General features: G+C 37.6%; 1 protein-coding gene across 2 annotated transcripts in view; it reads right to left on the bottom strand.

Annotated features, from left to right (window-relative positions):
* The window catches only part of LOC107729733 (protein Wnt-2b-A-like), a 12,348-nt gene extending 2,414 nt beyond the window's left edge, over positions 1-9,934 (bottom strand). For both annotated transcript variants that reach the window (XM_016540404.1, XM_016540405.1), the window contains exons 1-4: positions 9,603-9,934; positions 4,296-4,516; positions 872-1,149; positions 411-675 (exon numbers count right to left, since the gene is read on the bottom strand). In XM_016540404.1, the coding sequence (XP_016395890.1) occupies positions 411-675; positions 872-1,149; positions 4,296-4,516; positions 9,603-9,721 (883 nt within the window). In that variant the 5' untranslated portion in view covers positions 9,722-9,934. The remainder of the gene's footprint in view (positions 1-410; positions 676-871; positions 1,150-4,295; positions 4,517-9,602) is intronic.
* Positions 9,935-11,208: the final 1,274 nt, after the last annotated feature.

The following is an 11,208-nucleotide window of genomic DNA, read 5'->3' as shown; positions in this document are numbered from 1 at the left end:
CAATTTGGATTATGAACTTTCTCCGTAGCAGCTCAGTCTGTGTCCTCCGCTATATTTTCAGATGCGCTCGTATCAAACTACTGTATATCGATATAAACGGTATGGCCTCATATCAAATCGCTTGTAAAGAAAATATCGATATAGTGTACGAACTCGATATACCGCCCAACCCTACGTTGTAGTAATAAATTATTTGAGAAATGTGTTTAATTTTCATGAAATTTAACAATGCAAAATCTAAATAGTACTTACATAAGTTTTCTATTCTTTAAAATGCAAAATACAAATTCTTATTTTTGTCTTGGGACTTTGGGGTGAAATATGACTCTTTGACAGAATATTGCCCAATTACTTTTTGATATCCCAGCTATCATGGTATAAAAACATTTAGCATGCTCTTTGTTGCTTACCTGCCAAACGGTCCATTAGACAATAGTCTGGAGAGTTCTCAGTGTATACTAGATCATTTTTGGTCGTTCTCTTGTAATCTCGGTCAGCAACCATGAAGCCTGAACCATCCTGGTTCATGGTGACCTCTACAGCAGTATTGTACTTCTTTCTCAAGTAGTCCCCTGTTCGCCGGAAATCAGACATAGCCAGCCAGCATGTCCTGAGAGCACATGACCCACTGACTCCATGACACTTGCATTCAGTCTTCATAAAACGCTTTACTGCCTAAAGAAAACAGAACTCAACCCATGACCTATGAACCACTCAATGACCCAGATTAAAAGACAAGCTCAAATTTTTATAATTAGCTTTTGTAATGTTAGGACATGTTATATAAACCCCTTCAGGATCATAACCTGCTTACCTGTTAGGGAGTATTTTGCAACGATAATCAATCAAATGTGATAATCTTGACCCTTACCATTCTTCCACAGCGGTTGTTGTGCAGATTCATCAGTGCTCTGGCATCTTTGACCATCCTCTCTCTGGCGTCCACAAAAGCTTTGGCAAACTTGATACCGTAGTTGATGTTGTCGCTACAGCCACCCCAGTCAAAGTCGCCTTCTTCATCGCTCGTCCGGCCTCTCCTGTTGGTGTCGCAGCCACAGATCTTCAGCTCTCCTTGACTGCATGCTCCGGTGATGGCATAAACCACCCCGGCAGAGGAGATCGCATAAACGAATGCTGCTTCACGGCTACCTGATGAAAGAAAAGTGAGAGATTTTTCATAATGGCATGTTAAAAATGCAGTACAGTTCTACTGTAACCTTCAAAAAGAAGATGATTAGTGTATAATTTCTGGGTTGCGCACAGGGTTTTACGTTGACTTTAGTGTCAGCCAACGAATGGCTTACTTACAGTTGTCAGAAAGCGTTTTAACTTTAAAAACTTTGCTTTTCAGTAGTTTAATAGAGCCAAGAAAGTTGATGAGGCGTAAGGCTCTTACTATGGTGTTAAATCCACTGTGCTTTTGTTATATCAACTCTCTAACATCATCCCTAGATTTAAGCCCCTTGGCTGGCCTAAGTGCGGGAGGCCACCCTAGAGCTTTTAGACATTCGACTGATTCAGACTGACACTCCTTCACGTTTAGTTTCTTTGGTCGATTGCACTCATAGCCTTGAGGTGTGTTTTTTCGCCAAAGTAGCGCAAAATGACCCCTATTTTGCTCATTTTCCTCCTCCAGCTCATGCACTGAGCCAGAACAGAGGGTGATATGTCAAAAAGAGCAGCTTTGTCTGTCTGCCAGAGTCATCTGCACAAATATTTACATCTCCTATTACTGTTTATACATCAGCCTGTAGAGAACCCCCTCCCGACTAGCCACTTGTATTTGGAGAATATCCACTCTCTGTCAGACTTTCGCCCATTCTTAGGAAGTGGAGATTTTAAAGCCCTTTTTCCCGACATCTATCCAACAGACATATTGATGGGATTGTTGTCTTGACTGCATGCTTTACACAGCTTTTGTTCTTGTAGCAAGTAAAGTTGTAATGTTGCACCATTTACTGTAAAGTTATATGCCAAACACCTCAAGCTGATTGACTAAAGCATAACCTTATGAAAACTTGTCTGTTTACCCAAAGAAAAAAAGGCTATTTAAGACATTTTTGGTCAGAATTCTCATAAATTTTTTTTTACTTTTAAGATTTTGTTTGTTTGATTGTTTTGATGTGTTTTTGTTTTATCGTTTTTTCCATTGTTCTCAATTGTTTGTTCTTGTAGCAAGTAAAGTTGTAATGTTGCACCATTTACTGTAAAGTTATATGCCAAACACCTCAAGCTGATTGACTAAAGCATAACCTTATGAAAACCTGTCTGTTTACCCAAAGAAAAAAAGGCTATTTAAGACATTTTTGGTCAGAATTCTCATAAATTTTTTTTTACTTTTAAGATTTTGTTTGTTTTCCATTGTTCTCAATTGTAGTCAGAGCTTCCATGATGTTGCATTGGAAAATTCTGTCATCACAAACTCGGGTCGTTCAAAACCTGTGTGACTTACTTTCTCCTGTAGAACACAAAAGATATTTTGAAAATTTTTTTTTCCAAAAGATATTTTTAAAAAAGAGTGTTTTTTTTCTCTCCATGCAATGAAAGTCAATGGGGTCCAATGTTGTTTTTGTGTTCCAGAAATGAATAAAAAGTCATACAGGCTTAGAACACTATGAAAGGGAGTAAGTGATGACATAATTTTCATTTTGAGACAAACTATCCTTTTAAGAGCTACTTCTTTCTCCATAATTTAGATACACCCCAATTTGTCCCATATCCCATGGTTTTCTGTTGACGCAGCTTGCGTACTTTGCGTATAGGGAGGATCGGCTCTGATTGTAGTAAGTTCACATTGGATTCCCATTTAAAAATTACTTCAACAATATTTTTATATTTAAAACATTGCATAAACAACCAATATTACCATTCCAGTACTAGTATAAAAATATTTTGCAATTTAAATAATATATTTCATATAACTGTTTTATAATATTATATATTTATATAATAATTTAATAATATAACATTTTATATTATTTATAAAATGTTTATAAATATTTAAATATACTTTTGTTTTGAAAATGTTGTTACAATACTGTCCTTAAATTGGCTTTTTCCTTGTGCAAAATATTCTTTCTCGTGTCTTTCTTTTGATTTGGGGGTGGTTCTACTAGCTTTAGTAAGACACGCATTTGCACACAGCTTGATATTTTATGGAATATGATGCTTTTATACATGATACAAGGTTGCATAATTTATGCACGTCATGTCTTATTACTGTATGATTTTGATCTCAGCCATTGTTAGCAATAAAGTGTAACACAAACACTGACTGCGCTGATTTCCTATAGCTGTGCTAGTTTCATGTCTCAGTCTGTTTCTTCACACATAATAAAATAATTTCAACTTAAATCAATATTTCATGTCCCTTTATTTAGGATATTTTGCAATAATGATACCCATATCCTACTTTACTGTGTCTGCAGAAACTTAAAAATTTCTGTTCACAGAGTCTTAAATACATAGTTCACCCAAAAATGAAACTTCCAACCCAATCTCATGAGAAAACATAAAAATTTTACAAGACGGCCATTTCATATGAATTTGTATGATGTGATTCATGCACAAGTGTACGATTTTTAGACCAAGGTCCACCCCAACCTCATTTCATGAAACTGTCAGTGGAGCAAAAACATGTGAACGAACAGTTTGTACAAATATATGAAACATAAAATAGTTGCGAATTTCCATGATGTTGCATTGGAAAATTCTGTCATCACAAACTCGGGTCGTTCAAAACCTGTGTGACTTACTTTCTCCTGTAGAACACAAAAGATATTTTGAAAAATTTATTTTCCAAAAGATATTTTAAAAAAAGAGTGGTTTTTTTTCTCCATGCAATGAAAGTCAATGGGGTCCAAATTGCATAAACAACCAATATTACCATTCCAGTACTAGTATAAAAATATTTTGCAATTTAAATAATATATTTCATATAACTGTTTTATAATATTATATATTTATATAATAATTTAATAATATAACATTTTATATTATTTATAAAATGTTTATAAATATTTAAATATACTTTTGTTTTGAAAATGTTGTTACAATACTGTCCTTAAATTGGCTTTTTCCTTGTGCAAAATATTCTTTCTCGTGTCTTTCTTTTGATTTGGGGGTGGTTCTACTAGCTTTAGTAAGACACGCATTTGCACACAGCTTGATATTTTATGGAATATGATGCTTTTATACATGATACAAGGTTGCATAATTTATGCACATCATGTCTTATTACTGTATGATTTTGATCTCAGCCATTGTTAGCAATAAAGTGTAACACAAACACTGACTGCGCAACATGACGCGGCCAAACACAGTATGGTCTCGCTCCAGCGTGCTGCAGTTCCAGCGATGGTGTCGGAACTGGTGCTGGCATTCTCGTATCCACTCTTTGGCTCCTTCTCCGATGGATTGCATGAGATCTGGGTGTCTTTGGCAGAGCTGCCTCTGCTTGTTCACCAGCCCTGGAATGTTGTCACATATGACCCGTGCACCTAACGCACCAATGTACCTGCAGAAACAAACAGAGTCACATTCGTTGACTATAGCGTCTGCTAAATGAATAAATCTAATGTATAAATGTCCATTACTATTGCAGTAGTTGGCCAATGTCTTGTGATTATAAATCAATTTAATGCATAATTATTAAATCAGTAACGCGTGAAACTGACTTTATAGTTGGGTAGGATTGTTTTAGTTAGCCTGCTCTTCTGGGTTATCTGTATTTGAGATTGAAACTTCAAAGTTCATGTTAGCCACACTTTAATACACGGCTTTATGGAATGTTTGATTCTGGCAGGTCAATCATTCTGTGGTCAAATATTTTTGCATAGTGTCCAGTGACCACTAAACTGAATAATTGCCCGTTTTCCCACCCAGCTGATTTCCAATAGCTGTGCTACTTACATATCTCAGTCTGTTTCTTCGCAGATGATAAAATAATTTCATCTTAAATATTTCATGTCCCTTTATTTAATTAAGATATATTGCAATAATGAGACTCCTATGATACTTTACTGTCTCTGCAAAAACTTGAAAATTTCTGTTCACAGGTTCTTAAATACATTGTTCACCCAAAAATGAAACTTTCAACCGAGTCTCATGAGAAAACGTACAAATTTTACGAGGTGGCCATTTCATATGAATTTGCATGATGTGATTCGTACAGAAGTGTACGATTTTTAGAAAAAGGCCCACCCCAAACCCATTTCATTAAACTGTCAGTGGAGCGAAAACATGAATAAGATTGTATGGATTCATGTCGTATACCAATTCGCCAAAACATAAAACAGTTGCGAATTGCCATGATATTGCATTGGAAAATTCTGTCATCACAAACTCATGTTGTTCAAGACTTTCTTTCTGCTGTGGAACACAAAAGAAGATATTTAGAAAAATGTCTCAGTGTTTTTTTTCTCCATGCAGTGAAGGTCAGTGGGGTCCAATTTTGCTTTTATGTTCCAGAAATGAATAAAAAGTCATACAGGTTTGTAACAACATGAAGGCGAGTAAATGATTACATAATTTTTTATTTTTAGACAAATTAACCTTTTAAGGACTATTTCATACTCCCTCAATTAGATATATCCCAATTTGTCCCATATCCCACGGTTCTCTGTTGACAAATGTCTACAAGAGTGCAGCAAGAACTAACAATCTTAATAATAATACCTTTCATTTTTAAGCGCCTTTCAAAACACTCAATGACACCGTACATCATAAAAGGAAAGCAATAAAACACAAAGCTATACAAAACACACAGACATCAATCAAATTCATACAAATCTTGCATTGATATTTGTCATTATGTTGCAGGTTTCCTGCTATTGCTGCTAAACAGTCTGACAAATACCTGGTGGACTCTTTCTGTTCAAGTGCACACACAGACACCCTCGGCGAGGTTTACGCTGTGCTCACGCGCCCTTGTCTCTTTCCCGGATCTCATTATCCAGTCAGTCGTGTCTGGGTTTGTGCGACAACACTCCGTACAAACTACTGAACAATTTCCACTCCTCTTATGGTTGTCCCTATCGCTCTCGCGCTCACACACACACACACTGACATACTAGTGCAAACATACGGCCCAACGAAAGACTTATTCCTCTCGCTATAGCATCCATGGGAGGGCCTGCTGTTGTCGGCTTTGCACGGCTGCCCTGTTGATCCTTGACACACAGAAACACAATCTCGCTCTCCCTCTCTGTTCCAGAACACTTATCAGCTGTATGCGGCTGGGACTGGGAAAGGCCGCTGCACGTGAGCCAGAAAACCGCTACGTGTGAATTGATTGCAACGATGACAACAATCCCCATAACTGTATAAATTACCGTAGGAACTAAGAGATATTTATCACCACTGGCTCATACGGTTTTGGGCACGTCGCCACGGCTGTCTTGCGGACTCATGCCGTCGAATCGCCGCTGCCTTATGGAGGGCAAAAGGGGCCATACATATAGTTATTTCAACATAGATGATACAAACGATAACCCTTCTTTTCCCATTCATGAAATACGTTATTATTGTCTGTCGTGAAAGAAACCCAGCATTCATTTTAATTGAAAGTATCAAAAAATAGCATGGACTGAGATGATGTTGTTTACTCAGCTGTGGGGCACTAGGCAGTGCGCTGACTTATCCTACTTTACTGTGTCTGCAGAAACTTAAAAATTTCTGTTCACAGAGTCTTAAATACATAGTTCACCCAAAAATGAAACTTCCAACCCAATCTCATGAGAAAACATAAAAATTTTACAAGACGGCCATTTCATATGAATTTGTATGATGTGATTCATGCACAAGTGTACGATTTTTAGACCAAGGTCCACCCCAACCTCATTTCATGAAACTGTCAGTGGAGCAAAAACATGTGAACGGACAGTTTGTACAAATATATGAAACATAAAATAGTTGCGAATTTCCATGATGTTGCATTGGAAAATTCTGTCATCACAAACTCGGGTCGTTCAAAACCTGTGTGACTTACTTTCTCCTGTAGAACACAAAAGATATTTTGAAAAATTTATTTTCCAAAAGATATTTTAAAAAAAGAGTGGTTTTTTTTCTCCATGCAATGAAAGTCAATGGGGTCCAATGTTGTTTTTGTGTTCCAGAAATGAATAAAAAGTCATACAGGCTTAGAACACTATGAAAGGGAGTAAGTGATGACATAATTTTCATTTTGAGACAAACTATCCTTTTAAGAGCTACTTCTTTCTCCATAATTTAGATACACCCCAATTTGTCCCATATCCCATGGTTTTCTGTTGACAAATCTCTACAAGAGTGCAGCAACAATTGACAATCTTGCATTAATATTTGTCATTATGTTGCAGGTTTCTTGTTAAACAGCCTGACAAATACCTGGTGGACCCTGTCTGTTCAAGCGCACCACACAGACACCCTCGGCGAGGTTTACGCTGTGCTCACGCGCCCTTGTCTCTTTCCCGGATCTCATTATCCAGTCAGTCGTGTCTGGGTTTGTGCGACAGCACTCCGTACAAACCTACTGGACAATTTCCACTCCTCTTATGGCTGTCTCTATCGCTCTCTCTCTCTCTTTCACACACACACACACTGACATACTAGTGCAAACATACAGCCCAGCGAAAGACTTATTCCTCTCGCTATAGCATCCATGGGAGGGCCTGCTGTTGCCGGCTTTGCACGGTTGCCCTGTTGATCCTTGACACACAGAAACACAATCTCGCTCTCCCTCTCTGTTCCAGAACACTTATCAGCTGTATGCGGCTGGGACTGGGAAAGGCCGCTGCACGTGAGCCAGAAAACCGCTACGCGTGAATTGATTGCAACGATGACAACAATCCCCATAACTGTATAAATTACCGTAGGAACTAAGAGATATTTATCACCACTGGCTCATACGGTTTTGGGCACGTCGCCACGGCTGTCTTGCGGACTCATGCCGTCGAATCGCCGCTGCCTTATGGAGGGCAAAAGGGGCCATACATATAGTTATTTCAACATAGATTATACAAACGATAACCCTTCTTTTCCCATTCATGAAATACGTTATTATTGTCTGTCGTGAAAGAAACCCAGCATTCATTTTAATTGAAAGTATCAAAAAATAGCATGGACTGAGATGATGTTGTTTACTCAGCTGTGGGGCACTAGGCAGTGCGCTGACTATGTTGATATTGCTACCTCTGAGACGTGATGGGGAACTTATGAATGCTGCAATTAGAGACGTTTTTAAAGGCGAAGTCTGCCATTGTGTCATCGTGTCTGGTGTTATACAGTGAAGAAATGGAGATGAAAAGCAATAACTTCAAACTAAGTCACTTAAAATCTCTATCACCCTAGCAAGTGTGTTTATCTGGTGCGTTCAGCACACAAGTAGGTCTGCTGATCCAGCCAAGACCTGTCATAGTACAGTTTGGAATGTGTTGATCAATGTCACTTTAAGACATCAGACTCCTCTGTCTTTACTAACAACTGCCCTGAGAAATGATTAAACACAGTACTATATGCATTTCTGCCATCACCTTCCATCTAGAGCAATTTTTTTTCTTTCTGATTGTATCATTTTTATCTGTTTTTTTTTCTCCCAGTAATATTGGTGTGATTATACTTAGCAAATAAATAGTAATAAATAGCAAAAAGCTATTTTAGTACTTTTAATTTGTGTCATACATAGATCACTAACTGAACATTACTAACTGCTCTTCCTTTTGTTATCATGCTCTGGACCAAATTGGTCTAGAAATGAAAAAAAAAAAATTATAATTTTAAAGAGATTATATAAATGTGCTGCACCACAAGCACACGTTATATAGGCCTACCTTTTCCATAATGTTAAAGTCAATTTAGACTCAAATGTATATTTATATTCAATGAAAAATAAAAATAGTATTATTTTGACACAGGCTTTTTTTCAAACTTTAAATCCATTATTTCTCTACTGTAATCTGAAATGCTTTTTTTTTTTTTGTACTCTACTTTTCTAGATGATCAAATGTGTGATTATTTTTTTCCCCGGCAGGTGGATCATGAAAAAGACTATCATAATCACATAATTAAAGGGGACCTGAGTCATATCTATAATGATGGACAAAAGTTGGAATTAGTTTACTGAATTCAGCCGTGCTACTGCATTAAGGAAAAATATGTTTCCCATCCTTGTACAAAAGTGAATGTATTAAATATGATGTAGGCCTACTATATAAACTAAATTCAAATTTAAACACACTTTTTAACAATGGTTTCGTCCCAAAAAAACTTTGCTTTTCTAGTTAAATTCTTACAGTCATAAGAATTTCTCTGATCTGCAGTTCATTTTTCAGCTTCCTTACACTAATCTTGGAATTTCCATCACAATTTGAAACCATTCCTGAATCAAACGAGACATTACACTGAAATCCCTTTTTTAGTGTTTTTATTTGATTCGAAATTAATTATTTATTGTTATGATTTGTCCCATATTGTGACACAAATTCAATGAGCGTACTTGTTATTGGGAACAGTTCTGTTAGTTTAATTTAGGTCTGTAGCTATGCACCTAAGTTCGATTTCCAAAAGAAAATGAAGATGAGCCAATGAGTGGCTCTTGTGCCAATAAAACACTTAGAAACACCTACCACCAAGACGAGTCCACACTGGGAGTGAACATGAGCAGCAGTAAGATGAAGGGCAGGTAAATCCTGGGAGCGGAGCCGCTCGGTTCACGGCGTGACTGAACTCCAGCAAACTCTCGCATGATTTACACGGTCAGTTTGCAAATGCTTCCAATTCCAGAAAAAAGAAAGAAAGAAAAAGTCACAGGTTCATAACAGCTCTTGAGATACTTTATTCTTCATAATTCAAATAGTGTATCTTTCCACGATAGAATCGATAAAATTACTCAGAATGAAAACAGAAACATCCATATAAAATACTGAGTATTCATTCGTATCCAAATTGAGTTCCTTTAAGTCGAATCTGAACGTGGTCGTTAATAGTCCAGTGAGTGAAGTACAGTATCTGTCCCGCAGAATCAGATCCAGAGGCAGGTCTCTGATTGGTGGGAGAGTCTGCGCGCTCATTGGCTGAAATCAGCACGAGGGGAAATGAGCGACGCGCGCGATGCTGTCACAGATAACAGCCGTGCTTCTCAACACAACAGACGCGTTACTCTGACCACTTACAGAGAAGTAGACCATCGTTTTTGGACGCTACCACGATGGTAATACCATGTTAATTGTAGTACCTTGGATTAACATCAAAATATATATAATTATAAATTGAATGTCTATTTTAGTGAGGTAATCGTGCTGTACCATGGTATGCAGTGAATTATGCCTCCGACAGGCTAACCTTACCTGTCCGAAAGTATTTAGACACTTACATATTTAAAAAGTCTGAATAGTTTTGCGTTCATAACAAATATCAAACCAGGTTTCATTTATTTTAAAGGGGTCATATGATGCTTTTTTAAAGATCATTATTTTGTGTATTTGGTGTAACAGAATATGTTGACATGCTTTAATGTTCAAAAAACACATTATTTTTCAAATACTGTACATTATTGTAGGTCCTCTATGCCCCGCCTCTCTCAAACGCTTCGTTTTCTACAAAGTCCCTCCTTCAGACAAGTGCAGTCTGCTCTGATTGGCCAGCTGAACCAGTGCATTGTGATTGGCCGAACACAACAAGCACGCGTCGGAAATGTAACGCCCCTTACCATAAACGCGAGCTTCATCTTTCAAAATAAATATAAAGACAGAGCCCGAAAGGGGAACAGAGTCGCGCACACACACACACACACGATGCGCAAAACTCCGCATTTGAACAGTCAATAGCAAATACTTAAACTAATAACAAAACAGTAGCTGATTCAGAAGCGCCAGATTGTCATAGCAAAGTCAGAACTACCTACTCTCCTAGGTTCACGAAACGGTCGTCCATAAAATGCATTGCTGTTCTGTTGTAAGTAATCTTAAAGATTCCTAAATGCATCTACTTTAAGAAGGCCAAATAAAGTGCTTTTGCTTTCGCCTAGAAACACACAGCGTCTCCCTGACATGCTGCTTCAACACTAACTGCGGTTACTGAAACCACGCCTTCTTTCTTTGCGTGAACATTTGGGCGGCAAATTACACAAATATTTCCACATAGTGAGGTAGATATGTGGGGGCGTGTTAGAACGAGCCGTTTTAGGGGGGCGTGGCAGAGTCTTAACTTTGATAAAGAATATCTCTTTGGTTT

This window comes from Sinocyclocheilus rhinocerous, unplaced genomic scaffold, assembly GCF_001515625.1.
Source record: "Sinocyclocheilus rhinocerous isolate Xijiao unplaced genomic scaffold, SAMN03320098_v1.1 scaffold218, whole genome shotgun sequence".
Lineage (NCBI taxonomy): Eukaryota > Metazoa > Chordata > Actinopteri > Cypriniformes > Cyprinidae > Sinocyclocheilus > Sinocyclocheilus rhinocerous.
The sequence above is the reverse complement of the archived record's forward strand: the minus strand, read 5'-3'. Positions and strand labels throughout refer to the sequence as shown.